The 21,175-nt window shown below is 47.2% G+C and overlaps 1 protein-coding gene across 1 annotated transcript in view; it reads left to right on the top strand.

Annotated features, from left to right (window-relative positions):
- Positions 1-20,974, top strand: part of RPS21 (ribosomal protein S21) — a 39,692-nt gene extending 18,718 nt beyond the window's left edge. Inside the window, exons 5-6 of the mRNA XM_033921169.1 lie at positions 12,938-12,993; positions 20,913-20,974. Coding sequence (XP_033777060.1) covers positions 12,938-12,993; positions 20,913-20,922 — 66 coding nt within the window. The 3' untranslated portion in view covers positions 20,923-20,974. The remainder of the gene's footprint in view (positions 1-12,937; positions 12,994-20,912) is intronic.
- The last annotated feature ends 201 nt before the right edge of the window (positions 20,975-21,175 follow it).

Here is a 21,175-nt window from a genome sequence, read left to right on the forward strand (position 1 = left end):
TTCCGCGGAGCGAAGAAGACGCATGTGTTTTCAACGGCTGTTGAAAAACTAATTTTTGCCTTCCCGCTCGCGTATTTTTTCACTTTTGTCCTTTTTTTTTTTATCGAATTCCCTTTATTTTTGTTTAAAAAAAAAACCTCGTCGAGTTTTCCTTATTTTTTCAAGCCGGCCCCAGCGGGGCCTGTTGCCACCATACAGGCCTCCGGGTTCGATTTTGCGGAGGCCGTGTTTCCATTCATGCCCCCTTAACCGGGTTTTAAGAAGTGCCAGCGGTGTGCACGCCCGATCTCCCTCACCGACCCACACAATTGGTGCCTCCAGTGCTTGGGTCCAGAGCATCGGGCTGACACCTGCATCCGCTGTGCTACGCTTAAAAAGCGTACTTTGAAAAATCTGCAGATCCAGCAAAATATTTTGTTTGGTACCGGATCTGCCATGGAACCGGCTGCAACGTCGACGGCACCACAAAAGTCGGCACCAACGACATCAACACCACCGGACCCTTCCTCGGGGTCGTTGGGCCCAGGTAAGCCGGCTAAGAAGCCTCCCACTTCCCTTGAGCGCCCTCCTGCCACGGTTGCGACACCGGCCCTCCCGGCACCGCACCGACCCCGCAAATGCTCCGCTCCGATCTCAGTGAGTGCCTCATCATCGGCCTTCTCATCGCCGGAGCGTAGAGCGGCACCTATGGTACCGAAGAAGAAAAAAGCGGTACCGGTGCCTCCCCTGGATGACCGCATCGCGGCCATACTCCAAACACAGTTACAGGAGCAGCTGCAACAACAGCTCCAACAACTGTTGACGGCGTTGCTGGCACCGCACCTTCCGGTACGGGACCGGTCCGAGCCTCACACTGTCCCATCGATGTCGACCCCCTCGGTACTGATTAATACTTCCATGCCGGTGCTCTTGGCAGAAACACCTACAGTACATACCCGTGATGCTGCCGACCCTGTCCGGTCCCAGGAACGACATCGGTCTTCCTCACCCGGTACCGTCTCGGTGCGCTCAGGCAAATCTCTTTCAAAGACCCGCCATGCCGAGCCCTCCGCACCGATGTCCAAACGTACGCAACCCGACGTTAGGGACCCAGATTTGTGGGAAGACTCCCCTCACGGTACCGAGGAGGACGCTTCGTCAACCGACGAAGAACCCTCCATGACCGACACCGTCTCCAAACCAGAGCAATCCTCTTTCTCCAAATTCCTTAGGGAGATGTCAGCAGCTCTTTCCATTCCCTTAGAGTCCGACTCTAAAAAGTCTCAGGCTTTCCTCGATGCCCTAGACTTTGAGCAACCTCCCAAAGAATTTCTGAAGTTGCCCGTCCACGACATCTTACGGGAAACTTTCTATAAAAACTGGGAAGCTCCCCTCACGGTTCCTGGAGCCCCTCGTAAATTGGATAGCTTGTACCGGGTTATTCCAATCCCAGGGTTTGATAAACCTCAATTGCCCCACGAGTCCCTCCTGGTGGAATCTACTCTGAAAAAGTCTCAGGGTTCCAGTGTATATGCCTCCACCCCTCCTGGCAGAGAGGGAAAACCCATGGATAAATTTGGTAAGCGCCTTTTCCAAAATGCCATGTTAGCCAATAGAGCCAACAACTACACCTTCCACTTCTCCTTCTACATGAAGCATCTGGTGCAACAGCTCTCCTCCTTACAGAAATACCTTCCTGAACGTAAGGTCCCTCTTTTCCAGCAACATATTTCCAGCCTCCTCCAACTCAGGAAATTCATGGTTCGCTCCATCTACGACTCATTTGAGCTGACCTCTCGCGCATCTGCCATGGCGGTGGCCATGCGACGTTTGGCATGGCTGAGAGTCTCTGACCTGGACATTAACCACCAGGACCGCCTGGCTAACGCACCTTGTCTGGGTGATGAACTCTTCGGAGAGTCCCTGGACTCAACAACCCAAAAACTCTCAGCACATGAGACCAGGTGGGACACTCTGATTAAACCTAAAAAGAAGACTCCACCTGCTCGCACCTATAAGGCAGCAGTCTTCATACCAGCGCAGGTTCTCGGCCAGACCTCTCAACCCGCCTCAACAGCAGCCTCGCCGACCTCGTCAACAGCATCAATCTCAGGCTCGCTCACAGTCTCACCAACCTGCCAAGCCTCTCCCTCCGTCAAAACCATCTCAGCCCTTTTGACTTTTTCCTCCAGGGCATAGCCAGTCTCCCATCATCATTGCCTCTTCCTCAGCCTATCGGAGGTCGCCTCCAAATCTTCCTCAGCCGTTGGGAGGTCATCACATCAGACCAATGGGTCCTCAACATCATTCGCCACGGCTACTCTCTCAACTTCCAGACTCTTCCACCAGACAATCCTCCCGTAGAGTCTGCTTCTCACTCCTCCCAAACCCCCCTCCTCCTGAGGGAGGTCCAATCCTTCCTTCTTCTCAATGCCATCGAAGAGGTGCCTCCGGACCAAAGGGGTCAGGGATTCTACTCCCGCTACTTCCTGGTTCCCAAGAAGACAGGAGACCTTCATCCCATCCTCGATCTCAGGGACCTCAACAAATGTCTGGTCAAGGAGAAGTTCAGAATGCTCTCCCTTGCCACGCTTTACCCTCTTCTCTCTCAACACGACTGGCTATGTTCCCTGGACCTCAAAGAGGCCTACACTCACATCCCACTCAATCCGACTTCACGTCGCTACCTACGGTTTCAGATACAGCATCGTCACTATCAGTACAAAGTGCTACCTTTTGGCCTCGCTTCATCGCCCAGGGTGTTCACCAAGTGCCTTATTGTGGTGGCGGCCTTCCTCAGGTCTCACAACCTCCAGGTGTTCCTCTACTTGGACGATTGGTTGGTGAAAGCACCTACGTCTCCACTTGTGCTACAAGCCACTCATCACACCATCTCTTTCCTCCATCTCCTGGGGTTCGAGATCAACTACCCCAAGTTGCATCTGCTTCCCACACAGCGACTTCAGTTCATTGGAGCAGTTCTCGACACCACACTAATGAGGGCGTTTCTCCCCTCCGACCGTCAACGGACCCTGCTCCACCTCTGTCGTCAGGTGCTCCTTCATCACTCCATTCCTGCCCGACAGATGATGGTCCTCCTGGGCCACATGGCCTCGACGGTCCATGTGCTTCCTCTGGCGCGACTCCACCTCAGGACACCTCAATGGACTCTTGCCAACCAATGGTCACAGACCACGGATCTTCTTTCTCATCCCATCTCTGTGACATCGTCTCTTCAGCAATCTCTTCAATGGTGGTTGAACTCCTCAAATCTTTCCAGGGGTCTACTCTTTCATCTACCCCCTCACTCCATGATCATAACCACGGATGCCTCCCCCTATGCGTGGGGAGCTCACCTGGGAGATCTACGCACCCAGGGACTCTGGACCCCTCAGGAGCGTCAACATCACATCAATTTCCTGGAACTCAGAGCCATGTTCTATGCTCTCAAGGCCTTCCAGCACCTTCTCTGCCCTCAGGTCCTTCTCCTGTGCACAGACAATCAAGTCACCATGTACTACATAAACAAGCAAGGCGGCACCGGATCTCGCCTCCTTTGTCAGGAGGCTCTCAGCATCTGGACCTGGGCCACGGCCCGCAATCTCTTCCTCAAGGCTGTCTATATCCAGGGCGAACAGAACTCCCTGGCCGACAATCTCAGCCGCATCCTTCAACCTCACGAGTGGACTCTGGACCCTTCAACACTCCACTCCATCTTTGCTCGCTGGGGCACTCCGTAGATGGACCTCTTTGCAGCGCCTCACAACCATCAGCTACCCCAGTTCTGTTCCAGACTCTTCTCTCCTCATCGTCTGACCCCAGATGCATTCCTGCTCGACTGGACGGATCGGTTCCTCTATGCCTTTCCTCCACTACCTCTGATGTTGCGGACGTTATCCAAACTCCGCAGGGACAGGGCCACCATGATTCTCATCGCGCCTCGGTGGCCTCGCCAACACTGGTTCTCCCTCCTGCTTCAGCTCAGCTCCAGGGAGCCCATTCCTCTTCCTGTGTTTCCTACTCTACTTACGCAGCAACGTCAGTCTCTACTGCATCCCAATCTGTCTTCGCTCCACCTGACAGCTTGGTTTCTCTCGGGCTGACCTCTCCAGAGAATCTGTCTCAGCCTGTCCGTCGCATTTTGGATGCCTCCAGGAAACCGGCCACCCTCCAATGTTACCATCAGAAGTGGACCAGGTTCTCCTCTTGGTGTCTACTGCATCATCACGATCCCACCTCATTAGTGGTGGAAACTGTACTGGACTATTTGCTCTCTCTGTCTGACGCTGGCCTCAAGTCTACCTCAATCAGAGTCCACCTCAGTGCCATCACTGCGTTTCATGAGCCTATCCTCGGAAAATCTCTCACAGCTCATCCACTGTTTTCCCGGTTCATGAGAGGCCTCTTCAATGTCAAACCACCTCTGAAGCCTCCTCCTGTCGTCTGGGACCTGAATGTGGTTTTGTCAGCCCTCATGAAACCCCCTTTTGAGCCTCTTGCCACAACTTCGCTCAAACTTCTAACATGGAAGGTGCTTTTCCTCATTGCCATCACCTCTGCCAGGAGGGTTAGTGAGATGCATGCACTGGTCGCCGATCCACCGTTCACTGTTTTTCACCATGACAAGGTGGTTCTGCGTACCCATCCTAAATTCCTTCCCAAGGTGGTCTCGGCTTTTCACCTCAACCAGTCCATTGTGTTGCCTGTCTTTTTCCCTAAACCCCATTCTCATCCTGGGGAACAGGCGTTGCACACGCTGGATTGTAAGCGTGCCCTTGCATACTACCTTGACCGTACCAGGGCTCACCGCTCGTCCCCTCAGCTCTTTCTGACCTTCGATCCTAACCGTCTAGGTCGTCCTGTCTCTAAACGGACGCTTTCCAACTGGCTTGCTGCCTGTATTGCGTTCTGTTATGCTCGGGCCGGTCTCTCACTGGAAGGTGCTGTCACGGCCCACAGGGTCAGAGCTATGGCTGCTTCTGTGGCTTTCCTCTGTTCCACGCCCATCGAGGAAATCTGCAAAGCTGCCACTTGGTCCTCAGTTCACACGTTCACTACTCACTACTGTCTGGATGCCTTCTCCAGACGGGATGGACACTTCGGCCAATCTGTGTTACAAAATTTATTTTCCTAATGGCCAACCATCCCTCCTCCCTCTCTGTTAGCTTGGAGGTCACCCATGCGTTAAGAATATGCTGCCTGCTTGTCCTGGGATAAAGCACAGTTACTTACCGTAACAGGTGTTATCCAGGGTTGGCTTCTTAGCTGGCTTATCTTAACTGGGGACCACGCTCTCCTCCGTCGGGCGGGAAGGCACTCGCGCATGCGCAGTGCGGCCAACTAGAACTTTCTAGTTAAAAAGGTCCGTACCGGGGCTCCGTCGGTGACGTCACCCATGCGTTAAGAATATCTGCCTGCTGTCCCTGGATAACACCTGTTACGGTAAGTAACTGTGCTAAATGAATAAAGATCTGAATGAGTTGTGGCCATTAGATTCTGGTTGCCCAACTCTACACTAGTTGATCTTTTGTCTTTCCTTTCACATCTTCATAATTAAAGATCTCTATGCTAAATCCATGCTTCCTAAGTGTCTATCATTTTTGCTGCATTAACACCTCAGTAGACCATTCCATACATTTATCACACTTTTTTGTGAAGAAATATGTTCTATGTACTAATAAAATCTGTTGGGCCTGATATTCAAAGCTATTTAACTGGATAGGAGAGTTGGCTATCAGGGGAGAGTGCTGCTGAATATCTCTCTCTAACTGCAAAAATGGAAACTGGTTATTTTGTGGGTGGTCCAAGGGTGGATTTGAAATTTATCTTAAGTGCTGAATATCGGCACTTAACCAGATAAGTGAGTCAGACAAACAGATGGTCTTGCAGACAAGTAGGCTAACCCATTTTTCACATCTCTTGAGATATCAAGTGTGTTCTTAATTTTCCAAAGGAGAAATTAGGTTCTTACCTGCTAATTTTTTTCTGTTAGCTTGTAGACTGGTATAGTCCTTACGAATGGGTTATATGCCTCACTGCTACCAGCAGGTGGAGACTGAGCACAAACTTATATATCAGGCTAGAATCTGCCCAGCAACTCAGTCTGCCGAATAGCCAAGCAGAACCTAGGAAAGACTTCAACTGAAAACAGTATAACACACTCCGAACATTACATTACATTACATTAGTGATTTCTATTCCGCTTGTGCCTTGCGGTTCTAAGCGGATTACAAGTTAGAAGACTGGACATTTCCAGTAGCATTGCAGTACATGTAATCAAGAAGGTATCCAGTTACAATTATTAGTCTGGACTTTTCCAGGAGAAATTGATAGCAGGTAGTAGATAGTGATAGGTTGTTTAGACGAATAGAGATAATACTGTCCGGGTGTTGCTGGTGGAGGTGATGGAGGTGGTCATGAGAGCATTTTCTAGTACTTTTGTGAGGTTATGATGATGGGAAGTGTTTTTTGAAGAGATGAGCTTTGATTTCTTTTCGGAATACTTTAATGTCTATTGATTTGGTCAGTAGATTGGTGATGGTAGTATCGATCTTTGCTGCCTGTGTCGCTAAAAGGCTGTCGTATAGTTTCTTTCGTCGTGTTCCTTTGAGAGGGGGGTGAATGAATAGGCTCTGAGTTCTCCTTAGTCTGTGTGAGAGGTTACGGTGTAGTCTGTTGTTTAGGTAACTGGGGGCTGTTCCATGTATTACTTTGTATAGTAGACAGTAGAATTTGAACTGGGATCTTGCTTTTATTGGTAGCCAGTGTGAGTCTAGGTATGCTTTGGTGATGTGGTCATATTTGCCGAGTGAGTATATGATTCTGAGGGCTGTGTTCTGAACTGTCTGTAATTGTTTTATCATGTAGTTTGGGCATGACAGGTATAGGCTGTTACAGTAATCTACAATACTTAGTACTAGGGATTGTACTAATATCTTGTATTGATCTTTGTTGAAGAATTTTCTTATTTTTCTTAGGTTACGTATTGTGAAGAAAGCTCTTTGGATGATTTTGTGGATTTGAGACTGCATTGTGCAATTTCTGTCTAGTTGTATTCCCAGGATCTTGAGTGTACTTTGCATTGGGTACTTGATTGTATTTAATTCTAGTTCTGTGAGAGATGGTTTTTTTTCCTTCTCTAGTAGTAGGAATTTAGTTTTTTCCGAGTTCAGTTTTAGTTTATGACTTGACATCCATTTTTCTACCGTTTCCATTATTATTTTCAGGTGGTTTGTGGATGATGGGTTTTGAATATTAAAGGGGAGGAGGATGGTTATGTCATCCGCGTAGCTGAATGATACTGTGTTTAGGGCGTCTAGGGTTATGCCTAGGGATGCTATGAAGAGGTTAAATAATATGGGTGATAATGGTGATCCTTGTGGTACTCCACATGGGTTTGACCATGGGTCGGATATGTGCTCTTTTGATTTGACTTTGTATGTTCGTGTTTTGAGGAAGCTTTGGAACCATTTGTGAACATTACCTGAGATTCCTATTGCGTCTAATGTCTGGAGTAGCGTGTGATGGTCAACTAAGTCGAATGCCGCAGAAAGATCGAGTTGAATGAGAAGCAGCTTGTTTCCTTTGCTGAGGTGTTGTCGGACAATGTCTAATAGTGATACCAGTAGAGTTTCTGTGCTATGGTTGGATCTGAATCCGGATTGTGTTGGATGTAGTATGTGATGGTCTTCAAGGTAGTTGGAGAGGTGTTGTGCGACAAGGCCTTCTGTTATTTTAATGTTTAGTGGGATTGAAGCGATTGGTCTATAGTTTGCAGGATTATCTATAGGACCTTTGGGATCTTTTAGGATAGGTGTAATTATGATTTCTCCTAATTCCGGTGGGAAATGACCTTCGCTTAATGTTGTTTGAATCCATAGTGTGAGGCTAGCTTTAAATTTGATGGAAGCTGTTGCTAGTAAGTATGAGGGACAGTTGTTCAAGTCACATGAGGATTTGCTGTATTTTTTGTAAAGCCTATCCAAGTCTGACCATTGTATCTTTGTCCATATCCTGTCTGCTGGGATTGCTTCATCTGTTTTGGGATTGATTCGTATTTCTTCTATGTTGATTCTTGAGTTGTTGAATGTGGATCTGGTTGTGATGATTTTGTGTTTGAAATGATCCGCTAATTGGGTGGCTGTGGGAGTTTGGTTTCCTTGGGTGGCGAGAAATGATTTGGTATCAGTGAGATTTCTTACGATGTCAAAAAGTATTCTTGTGTCTGGTTTTTCGGTGCTGATGAGTTTGGAGTAGTAGTTTTTTCGTTTTTCCTTCAGTTTGGTATTGTATTGTTTGATTAGGATTTTCCATTCGTCTTTGATGTGATTGTGTTTTTGTTTTTTCCATGTCCTTTCTAATTGTCTACATTTTCTTTTTAGTTGTAGAAGTTCGTCGTCGAACCATTTATTAGATGATCTGTCTATTTTGTTTTTGTTTTTTATTGGAGCTAGTTCGTTTAGTGTAGATTCACTGAGGGTCCGCCAACTGTTTATGAATTCTTTGGGGTTGTTGGGGTCGATTTCGGGGTCGACTGTGTTCCAGAATGTGTGAGGTTCGATTTTCGGTCTGATCTTGATGAGTGATTTCTTTGGGATGGGTTTGTTGTTATTTTGAGCCCAATTGATGGTGAATGAATATTTGAAGTGATCTGACCATAGAGTGGGGTGCCAGGATCCGTTTGAGATGTAGATGTTTTGTGCGTTTTGATTTGGAGATGAATAAGCTGCTATATCGAGTTGATGACCTTTTTCGTGTGTGGGTTCTGGGTTGAGAATTTGATAGGATAAAGTGTTGAGGTATGAGAGTATATCTGTTGTTTGTTTGGATGATTGATCTTCTAAGTGGAGATTTAAGTCTCCGAGGATCAAGTTATGTGTGGAGGAGAGTGAGTTCTGGAAGATGAATTCTTCAAGTTCTTGTTTTGAGGTGTTCCATTTACCTGGTGTAATGTAGCAAATAAGACAGTTCAGGTTTCCATTGAGTGATTTGTCAGATATTTGGCAGGCTAGCAGATCTAGATAAGGGGTGGAGTGCTTGGTTAGTACGTCGATGTTGAGATTGTTTTTTGTTATGATTGCTAGACCTCCTCCTCTTCTGTTTTCTCGACATACTAATTCAAGTTTATATCCTTTGGGGCAGAATTCTGTGATGCTTGGATCTGACTCAGAGGTGAGCCATGTTTCGGTTAGGAAGAGACAGCCTAGATTGTCTTTGGTCAGCCAATCTTTGATTAATTCTGCCTTTGGGCTGACGGATCTGATGTTCATATATGCGCAAGCAATTGTAGTGTATTTTGTGGTGGGGGTAGTGGTTGTATTGATGATAATTCTTGGTGAGGTTTGGTATTTTTGTGTGTTTGAGTTAGGCTTTGGTGGTGGTCTTTTTCCCCAGATGGTGGGGATGCTGGCTTGGCTGGATATTGGGCATGGAGTTAGCGTTCTAGTGGTATGCAGTTTTCTGGTATGTTGAACAGGTCTGTGTGTTGTTGTTAGGATAGGGATGGTTTGTATTTGGTAGCCTGTGGTTTTCCATTTTGCTATAAATGTGGCAATTAGTATGAGGGCAAGAATGAGGTTGGGTGTACGCAGTGCCAGAAGTGGAAAAAACAACAAATACTTATAAACTACTGTTGGAACATGTATAGAACTTGATCCTGGTAAAGAAAACATCCCCACAGCTCACCAGCTGAGCCATAGCCACTATTCTTCTCCCCAGCTTTAGAAACACCAAAATCTACACACGAGCAAAACAAAAACCCGCAATCACCGCACAAAGACAGACAAGGTAGGGGACTATACCAGTCTACAAGCTAACAAAGAAAATTAGCAGGTAAGAACCTAATTTCTCCTTCTGTATCGCTTGATAAACTGGTATATTTCTTTATGAATGGGACGTACCAAAGCAGTACCCATTAAAGGTGGGACCCCTGAAGGGCCGACACCAGTACACGTTCACCAAATATCACGTCCCGACTCGTTTGAACATCCACACGGTCTTTCAAAGGAATGCAGAGGAGGCCAAACTGCAGCCTTGCAAATATCCACTGGAGGCACCAGAGAAGATTTAGCCCAAGAAACTGCCTGACCCCTAGTGGAATGAGCCTTAAGAAATTCTGGAACAGGCTTCATCTTCAGAAGATAAGCGGAAGCAATAGTCTCCTTGATCCATCGTGCAATAGTAGCCTTAGAAGCGCCATCTCCCTTACGAGGACCCGCTAGAAGGACAAAGATGATCTGATTTCCTGATCCCCTGGGTCCTCTGCACATAAGAACGAAAGACCCGATTGACAACCAACTTGCACAGCTGTCTTTACTCAGAAGAGCCCTCCCAACTACCCAATACTGGGAGTACCACAGATTGATTAACATGAAAAGGAGAAACTACCTTTGGCAGAAAGGAAGGAACAGGCCTCAAGACAACCGGCTCCCTTGTAGGGAGCCCTACAAGAGATAGCCAGCAGCTCAAAAACACATCTAGCTGAAGTAATAGCCACCAAGAAGACCACTTTAAGAGTAAGGTCCTTCAAAGAGCAGTTATCCAATGGTTCAAAAGGAGGGCGCACTAGAACTGACAGAACCAGATTCAGATCCCAAGATGGAACAGAGGGTCTTACGGGAGGTTTGAGCAACTTGGCTGCCCACAAAAAGCGAATCGCATCAGGAATGACAGTCAAACGCTGACCTTTCAATAACCCCCAAAAGGCTGACAAGGCCGCAGCTGAACCCGGAAAGAAGACCAAGCCAGTTCCCTTTCCAGGCCATCCTGCAAGAACTCTAAGATGTTAGGCAGGGAAGCTCAAAAAAAGACTACTCCACACGCATCACATCACTCCTCAAATGGATACAGACACCAAACCCTCACATAAGCCCGAAAGATGGAAAGCCTTGGGACCCCAAGAGAGTTGAGATCACTATCTGAATACCTCTTCTTACCTAGATGACCCCTTTCAAGAGCCAAGCAGTAAGACAGAAGGGATCCGGATCGAACATTAGAAAGGGACCCTGAGTTAGAAGGTCATTGAAGAGAGGAAGAGGATCCGCCACCATATGCCTCACCAGATCTGCGTACCACAGTCGTCGAGGCCAATCCAGAGCCACTAGAACCACGAGGCCCAGATGACGAATTATGCAGAGAAGAACTCTGCCTACTAATGGCCACAGAAGGAACACATACAACAGCCCCTCCGTTGGCCATGGTTCAACCAGAGCATCCAGGCCCTCGGCCTGACCGTCTCTGCGACAACTGAAGAAGTGGGGTGAGTTGGCGTTGACACTTGTGGTTCAGGTCCATGAGGGGCTGACCCCAAGACTGCACTATTAACTGAACATTCCCCACTCCGGCTATGTGGGAAGCTGATATTTCTTGAAGGTGCGACTGCCCAGACCATGAGCAGAGTTGCCTCCTGTGCCACCAAAGTGCTCCTGGTGCCCCTCTGATGATTGACATAGGCCACCGCCGTAACATTGTCCAACAGAACCCTGACTGACTTGCCCATCAGAAAGGACTGGAAGGCTAGCAACGCCAGATGGATTTCTTTGGTCTCCAAAATATTGATCGACCAAGAAGCCTCCTCCTTGGACCAGGTGCCCTGAGCTGAATGACCTAGACACTGAGCTCCCCAACCAAGAAGACTGGCATCCGTGAGCAGCACAGTCCAATGTGGCTGATCCAGACTCGCCCCTTGTACGAGATGGGGGGTCTGGAGCCACCAACGAAGACTGCCCCAAAGCGGAACAGGCTACGAGGCTACCCCACCACTCTGGCTTGCACAGGCTGGCCAAGAGTACCTTGCATCTAGAACACAATGAGCATTTTTCTTCCCCCTTTAAAAGTGCTCATTGTGCTGAAAATCACCCTAGCTGAAAGAAAAGTGCTGATTAGATAAGAAAATACAGAAAAAAGGCAGTTTTAAAGGGAAATGAGCCCTTTAGACCGGCACACCTCAGGATTTTGTCTTTTTTTTTTTTTACTTTTACAGAATAGACTCCACGACTCAAAGCCGGAGGGCTGACCAACCAGGGGGCCAGGCCGCTGGCTGAGGCACCTCTACAAAAATATGGGGAGGTGGAAGAAGGAGGGACCCGGGGGGGGAGGGACCCAGCATGAGACCCGTCGAGTTTAACACCCCCGAGGTCATATGGATTCCTAAATAGGACCCATCCAAGCTCTATCCGGCACAAAAGGGGAACCCAGGAGTCCAAAACAAAATTCCAGCAGTACTAAGAGGGGAGCCGAATTAGTCTTACCACCTGCTAATGAAGACGTGAGTTGGTGGGCAGATTCTAGCCTGATATAAAAGTTTGTGCTCAGTCTCCACCAGTTGGTAGCAGTGAGGCATATAACCCATTTGTAAGGACTATACCAAAGCAATTCAGGTGATGACTTATTAGTTAAGGTATGCAAATAAACTGTAGTATTTGTGTTTTAATTAAGAAAGATTAGCAGAAGTGGGGCAAAATTGAGGGTAGCCAACTTGTCTGCAAGACTATCCAAATAGGGCAACTATTTATATCGTCCTATCTTTGTCCTGTTTAACCAGTTAAAGGCTGAATATTGGCAAACTAATTAATTGCTGGCCATTTGCACATACCTGAATGTTCAGTGCTGATATCTGGACATTGTTTGGCATTGAATATCTGAGAGGAAAAAAAATGCTGATTGCATCTGGCTAAATCCATGTATGTGTGTGGGAGGTTGTTTTTTTATTGTAAGTATAAATCAAATTGGAATCTTGTAAAGGTGAGCAGTAGTACAGCAGAAGAAATTCTATTAGATAACCTTTGGGTTTGGTTGCCCTCCTGCTTGGATGCAGGTGGTAAGATTTGTGGTTGAAGGAACTTATAAACATCAGGCTTATTTTGCTGTTCATGCAGATATGTTGCACAACAGTTGTCTGCAACTTTACATCTTTAATTGTATGTTAGTAATGTGGGATTTTTTTTTCTTCTCTACCCAGGGAGAGTCAGATGACTCTATCCTCAGGTTGGCAAAGAGTGATGGTATTGTTTCAAAGTGAGTACTGTCAGTGATGCTTACAGAAGCTTGGGATGTGGCTTTTGTATCTCTTCATATTCTGTCCCCTAAGCCAAAAATATCGATGGTCACTATACTGTGAAATGTGATCATGCTGCTTTTCATGGGTAAAGAATTCTCTCCCATTCAGAGAAAAAAACTGAAGCTGGAAAAGCAAACTAATATCCACTTGGCCAGAAGTTTGCTGGTTTAAGTTTCTCTCATATCTCTATCGCCCAATTGCAAATATCCCTCTCCTAACCAAGATGCTAGAGTCCATCATTTCTTCCCAACTCTCATCATACTTAGAGAGATTCTCTAAGTATGATGAGAGTTGGGAAGAAATGATGGACTCTCTATTCCTTAAAGGAAGATTCTCTATTCTTTTACCCTATCAATATGGCTTTCGTCCTAACTTCAGCACCGAATCCCTACTGTCTTCCCTGATTTCAAGGGTTCAACAACTTCACTCTCGAAACAAGTTCGCCGTCCTCCTACAATTTGACCTTTCCGCTGCTTTCGACGTTGTTCACCATGATATTCTTGTTTACCAACTCTCTGAGATAGGTATCAACTCCACAGTCCTGGGTTGGTTCTCTAAATTCCTCCGCTCTCGTTCTTACATTGTTAACATGAATGGCACCTCATCCTCCCCCTGGAAACCGAATTGTGGAGTCCCGCAAGGCTCTCCACTATCCTCTATCCTTTTCAACATCTATATGTCCTCCCTAAAACTCCTCCACCTATCCCCCCTTGAAACAATTTATACTTATGCAGATGACATCCTCATCCTCCTCGAGACCGATTCGAACCTCACCGACCTGTCTAAGAACATATCCTCTTGTATAATGAACCTACAATCCTGGGCCCACACTGTGCAAATGAAATTGAATGAGTCCAAAACAAGACTTCTTTGGCTCGGTCCAAAACTAGATCACCTACCCCATCCCACTACCCTCTGGCTCCTCTCTGCAGCTTGAGTTCTCGAGCAAGGTCTTGGGCATCATCATTGATTCCACATTGTCCTTCAATGACCACCTCCAATCCTTGGTAAAAAAAAATGCTTTTTCAGCCTTCACATGCTGAGGAAAGTTAGATCCTGCTTCCATCAAAAACATTTTACCCTCCTTGTCCAATCCATCATCCTCTCCAGATTGGACTATTGCAACTCTATCTACTTAAGCCTAACTAAGAAAAACCTCCACAGACTCCAACGGATTCAGAATGCCGCGGCCAAGCTCATCTTCGCTAAAAGTAAAATTTGACCATGTCTCCCCGCTCCTGGCCAAGCTCCACTGGCTTCCGATAATCGCCAAGGTCCACTATAAATGCGCCTGTTTAGCTTTCAAAATCCTATATGGTATCCTCCCTCCCTTTATCCCTCTTTCTTGGAATTCCTCAAACCCTAATACCACCAGATCCTCCCACAAATTAAAACTATCCTTCCCTTCACTAAAAGGCATTTCCCACACAGGAAAGCTAGGGACCTCCCTCCACTTCAAAATCACTGAGCTTTGGAACAACCTTACCTCCCCTCTTCGGAACTTGAGCTCTCTCCAAGTTTTCCGCAAACATCTGAAAACCTGGCTTTTCTCAAAAAATGTAAGTCTCCCTCCAACTTAGGAATCAAGGAAACTCTTTTATCTTGGCATCCCAAGTCCTCAAAATTTTCTTCACACTTCTACCTCTAACCCTCTGTTGTAGTTCCTTCCTATTTCTCCTACTGTAAACCGCGTCGAGCTCTACGAACGTGGAGATGATGCGGTATACAAACCTAAGGATTAGATTCGATTCGATATTACTCTCAAGTATATTACATCACCTTAGAGCAGGGGTAGGGAACTCCGGTACTCGAGAGCTGTATTCCAGTCAGGTTTTCAGGATTTCCTTAATGAATATGCATGAGATCTATTTGCATGCACTGCTTTCAATGCATATTCTTATCCCAGGACAAGCAGGCAGCATATTCTTGACTGATGGGTGACGGCACCGACGGAGCCCCGGTACAGACAATTTTAGAGTGATTGCACTCTAAGAACTTGGAAAGTTCTAGTAGGCCGCACCGCGCACGCGCGAGTGCTTTCCTGCCCGACAGAGGCGCGCGGTCCCCAGTTTCTTAGTTTCCGCGGAGCTAAGAAGTCGCATTTTTCAACGGCTGTTGAAATTTTTCTTATATGCCTTCCCGCTCGCGAAACCTTTTTGGAAAATATTTTTCCTTTCTTTCTTTTCTTTTTCGTTAAAAAAAAATATATATATATATAGTTTATTTCTTTATTTTTTCTTCATTCGGTTTTGCCCCGGCGGGGCCTGCTGCCATTATCGAGGCCTCGGCCTTCGATTTGGCAGAAGCCGTTTTTACTTTCATGCCCCCCCAGCCAGGGTTTAAAAAGTGCCAGCGGTGTGCACGGCCTATATCCCTCACGGACCCGCACAACTGGTGCTTACAGTGCCTAGGTCCTGAGCATCAGGCTTCCACCTGCACCCGCTGTGCCACGTTGAAAAAACGTACCTTAAAAAATTGCCAGATACAGCAGCGCTTACTTTTCGGTGCCGATATGTCCGATCCTGCGGCATCGGCCCCATCTCAGTCGGCACACTCTTCGTCGACACCGCACGATACCGCGCCGGCGTCGCAACACCCAGGTAAGCCGGCTAAGAAGCCTTCCCCGCTGGAGCGTCCTCCGGTCTCGATTGCAGCGAGCCAACCTCGGGCTCCTCATCTCTGGGGCATCGAGCGGTACCGCAAAAGAAAAAGGCTGTACCGGTGCCTTCTTTGGATGAGCGCATTGCAGCCGTCCTACAGGTGCAGCTCAAGGAGCAGTTACAGCAACTCCTCCCTGCTCTATTGGCACCGAACCTTCCGGTCCCGGTCCGGTCTGAGCCACCAGTACCGGCAGTGGAGCAGCCTCTATTGTCTGCGTCCACTGCTTCGGTACCGGTCCACTCTGCCTCATCGATATCGATGCCAGTCCTCGCACCGGAACCGAGAGCCCAGCATCAGTCGGTGCAGACTTCGGCACCGTTGCAGTCGGTAACGTCTCCCGGTACCGTATCTATGAGGTCGGGTAAGTCGACACGCAAATCCCGACATCTGGAACCCTCTACTCCGGAGTCTCGAGACCGTAGCTCCCATATTAGGGACCCTGATCTGTGGGGTGACTCCGAAGAGCCTTTTCTTTCTGAGGGTGAGTGTTCCTCGGATGAGGATGATTCTGCTCTTCCTGATCCATCCTCCAAACATGATTCTACGTCTTTCACTTCTTTTCTGAAGGACATGTGTGAATCTCTTTCCATTCCTTTGGAGGCTGAGTCTAAAAAATCCAAAGCCTTTCTGGATGCCCTTGATTTCGACCAGCCTCCAAAGGAATTTTTGAAACTCCCTCTTCATGACATCTTGAGGGAAACTTTCTATAAGAACCTAGAGACTCCTTTGACCATCCCAGGAGCTCCCCGTAAATTAGATTCATTATATAAAGTATTCCCTATTCCTGGATTCGATAAGCCACAGCTTCCACATGAATCTCTGCTTGTGGAATCTACACTTAAGAAGTCCGCCGGAGCTAGTGTATATGCTTCTGTCCCTCCTGGCAGAGAAGGCAAAGCCATGGACAAATTCGGTAAGAGGTTATACCAGAATGCAATGTTAGCTAATAGATCTGGTAATTATGCTTTTCACTTTTCTTTTTATCTTAAGCATCTCCTTACCACCATGGCTTCCTTTGAAAAGTACCTTCCTGAGCGGAAACGACAGGCTTTCCACCACTGCTCGTCTTCTCTTTTCCAACTCCGTAAATTTATAGTAAGATCAATTTATGACACGTTTGAACTTACCACTAGAGCCACGGCCATGTCTGTGGCCATGCGCCGCCTTGCCTGGCTTAGAGTATCCGAGCTTGATGTCAACCATCAAGATCGGTTGGCTAATGCCCCATGCCTGGGGGATGAGCTCTTTGGGGAATCCATGGACTCGACCACCCAAAAGCTCTCCGCCCATGAGACTCGCTGGGATACTCTGCTCAAAACAAAAAAGAAGGCTCCACCGGCACAGCCTTTCAGACAGCAGTCGGCCTATCAACGCCGTTATGTGGCTCGTTCATTGCCATCAGCTCCCCAGCAACCTAGGCGTCAACGTCAGCAACAACAACAGACTCCTAGGCCACCGCAACAACAACCTGTGAAGCCACCTCCACAGCAAAAATCTACGCAGCCCTTTTGACTTGATTCTCCAGGGCATAGCCAGTGTCCACACATCTACCCACCTACCTCAACCTATAGGTGGCCGTCTCACTTTTTTCCTCAGCCGGTGGGAAGTTATCACTTCGGACCAATGGGTCCTCAACATCATCCGCCACGGCTACTCTCTCAACTTTCAGACCCTTCCTGCCCAAAGTCTGCCAAGAGAGTCTGCTTTGAACACTCCTCAGTCTTCCCTCCTTCTCCAGGAGGTTCAATCCCTCCTCCTTTTGAACGCCATAGAGGAAGTTCCTCTAGATCAAAAGGGACAGGGATTCTACTCCCATTACTTTCTAGTTCCCAAAAAAACAGGAGATCTCAGGCCAATTCTAGATCTTCGCGATCTCAACAAATGCTTAGTCAAAGAAAAATTCAAGATGCTTTCTTTAGCCACTCTTTACCCTCTTCTCAATCAAGACGACTGGCTATGCTCCCTCGATCTCAAAGAGGCATACACTCACATACCGGTCAATCTGACCTCCAGACAGTACCTCCGTTTCATGATCAATCACTGTCATTACCAATACAAGGTGCTGCCCTTCGGCCTTGCCTCCTCTCCAAGAGTGTTCACCAAATGTCTGATTGTGGTGGCTGCCTTTCTATGCTCTCACCACCTTCAGGTCTTTCCTTACCTGGACGATTGGTTGATAAAGGCCAATTCATCTCAGACAGTACTCTTGGCCACCAACCAAACCATCCTGTTTCTCCAACTTCTGGGGTTCGAGATCAATCTACCCAAATCTCATCTCATCCCCACTCAGAGACTTCAATTCATTGGAGCGGTGCTGGACACAGTCCTCATGAAAGCGTTCCTGCCGTCCAACCGTCTTCACACTCTTCAATCTCTATGTCAGCAGGTACTTCCACAACATTCCATCTCTGCCAAACAAATGATGATACTCTTGGGTCACATGGCCTCCACAGTTCATGTCACACCCTTCGCAAGTCTTCACCTGCGCACTCCTCAATGGACCCTAGCTACCCAGTGGTCCCAAGCGACGGATCCTTGCTCACGACACATATCTGTGACATCATCTCTTCGTCAGTCTCTACAATGGTGGTTGATATCCTCAAATCTCTCCAGAGGTCTTCTGTTCCATCTACCTCCTCATCAACTTGTCATCACCACCGACGCCTCCCCTTATGCCTGGGGAGCTCATTTGAACGAGTTCCAAACTCAAGGACTTTGGACAGCCCAGGAAATGAAGCATCATATCAATTTCCTGGAACTCAGAGCGATGTTTTATGCCCTCAAGGCCTTCCAACATCTTCTCTTTCCTCAGGTCCTCCTGCTGTGCACAGACAATCAAGTTGCGATGTACTACATCAACAAACAGGGTGGGACAGGCTTTCGCCTCTTGTGCCAGGAAGCCCAGAAAATTTGGGCTTGGGCCACAGATCACCAACTATTCCTGAAAGCTATCTACATTCAGGGAGAACAGAATTCTTTAGCGGACAAGCTCAGCAGAATTCTCCAGCCTCACGAGTGGACACTCAATCCTTTAACTCTACAGTCCATATTCGCTCAGTGGGGCACTCCTCAGATAGACCTCTTTGCAGCTCCTCACAATCACCAGCTGCCCCTATTCTGCTCCAGACTCTACTCTCCTCACCGTCTGGCAGCGTCTTCTTCCGCTGTTTCCTTCTCTGCTTACGCAACATCGGGAGACCCTTCTGCATCCCAACCTTCCGTCTCTGCACCTGACAGCTTGGTTTCTCTCGGGCTGACTTCTTATGATACTTCTTTGTCTCAGCCCGTTCGTTCCATTCTGGATGCCTCCAGGAAACCAGCCACTCTGCAATGTTACCATTAGAAGTGGACACAGTTTTCTTCCTGGTGTCTTCTTCATCAACATGATCCCATTTCCCTTGCAGTGGAGACTTTGTTGGATTATCTACTTTCTTTGTCTGACTCTGGCCTCAAGTCTACTTCCATCAGAGCCAACCTCAGTGCTATTGCTGCTTTTCATGAGCCAGTTCATGGAAAACTTCTCTCGGCTCATCCCTTGGTGTCCAGATTCATGCGTGGTCTTTTCAATGTGAAACCACCTCTCCTGTAATCTGGGATCTCAATGTGGTTCTTTCCGCCTTAATGAAGCCTCCATTTGAACCTTTGGCTACCGCTCCTTTCAAGTTTCTCACTTGGAAGGTACTTTTCCTTATTGCTCTTACCTCTGCCAGGAGGGTCAGTGAGCTCCATGCACTAGTTGCTGATCCACCTTTTACAGTCTTTCATCATGACAAGGTGGTTCTGCGTACACATCCAAAGTTTCTCCCTAAGGTTGTCTCTGAATTCCATCTCAACCAATCCATTGTTCTGCCTGTCTTCTTTCCGAAACCTCACTCTCATTCTGGAGAACAGGCTCTCCACACTTTGGACTGTAAGCGGGCTCTAGCTTACTATTTATAGCGTACTAAGCCCCACAGATCATCTCCCCAACTCTTTCTGTCCTTTGATCCAAATAAATTGGGACGTCCTGTTTCTAAACGTACGTTGTCAAATTGGCTTGCAGCGTGCATTTCATTTTCTTATGCTCAGTCCGGACTGACACTGGAAGGTTCTGTCACGGCCCATAGAGTTCGAGCCATGGCAGCATCTGTAGCTTTCCTCCGTTCCACTCCTATTGAGGAAATCTGCAAAGCTGCTACTTGGTCCTCAGTTCATACTTTTACATCTCATTATTGTCTGGATGCATTCTCCAGACGGGATGGACACTTCGGCCAATCTGTTTTGCAAAATTTGTTTACCTAATGGCCAACCTTCCCTCCATCCCTCTTTTTGTTAGCTTGGAGGTCACCCATCAGTCAAGAATATGCTGCCTGCTTGTCCTGGGATAAAGCACAGTTACTTACCGTAACAGGTGTTATCCAGGGACAGCAGGCAGATATTCTTGCGTCCCACCCACCTCCCCGGGTTGGCTTCTTAGCTGGCTTATCCTAACTGGGGACCGCGCGCCTCTGTCGGGCAGGAAGGCACTCGCGCGTGCGCGGTGCGGCCTACTAGAACTTTCCAAGTTCTTAGAGTGCAATCACTCTAAAATTGTCCGTACCGGGGCTCCGTCGGTGCCGTCACCCATCAGTCAAGAATATCTGCCTGCTGTCCCTGGATAACACCTGTTACGGTAAGTAACTGTGCTATTGGGGAAATCCTGAAAACCCAACTGGAATACGGCTCTCGAGGACCAGAGTTCCCTACCCCTGCTTTAGAGCTAAATGTTCTATGTGCTGCTCCCCTAAAAGTGGGCAGTTAGTTCATATACTTGCAGCAGTTCTTGGCCCCCATTGAATTTACAAGTACTGTATTTCTGTGTTTTTCATATCTAATGTCCTTTGCTCTGCTGTGCAGGAGCCTTGTTAAAGAATACTGTACTGGACATCTCAGGTGTTGACTGGCTGTGTAGGCTATGGGTATTTTGTCTTAACACAACCATTGAGCCTTTGGATGATTTTGACATTCCTGCCCACATGGGCTATTTAGAAGCCTGTTTGGCAACTTATTGTGGAGGGGTGGGTGTTTGACTAGTAGTAATAACCAGTACTAGAGCTATGTAGTGTGTTCCTGTGCACAGATCTTACAACAAAAACAAAAAATAATCATAATAGTTTAGAAGCTGTAACTTAGGCTATAAGTGGTATATAAATACTAAAAAGAAATAATTTGGGTTTTTGTTTTTTTTCTCTTTCAGGAACTTCTAACTGAAGAAAACTTTGGGCTGGATTTGTTAAGGAAATAAACTGTACAAATATATTACTTTTGTCACGTCTTATTAATGTGTGAAACTGTTCATGTGAGGAAATCAAAGCAGTGAAGTATCTCTGCTGAAAAAAAAAAATTGTTCCTCCTAAGAACAGTGACTCATTTTGTGATCCAAGACTTCTGGTTTTTCTCTGGCTGTCAGACTGAAGGGAAAAATCCTCAACTTGGGCTACAATTAAGACTGTTAACTAG

Source organism: Geotrypetes seraphini, chromosome 1, assembly GCF_902459505.1.
Source record: "Geotrypetes seraphini chromosome 1, aGeoSer1.1, whole genome shotgun sequence".
In the NCBI taxonomy this organism is placed as follows: domain Eukaryota; kingdom Metazoa; phylum Chordata; class Amphibia; order Gymnophiona; family Dermophiidae; genus Geotrypetes; species Geotrypetes seraphini.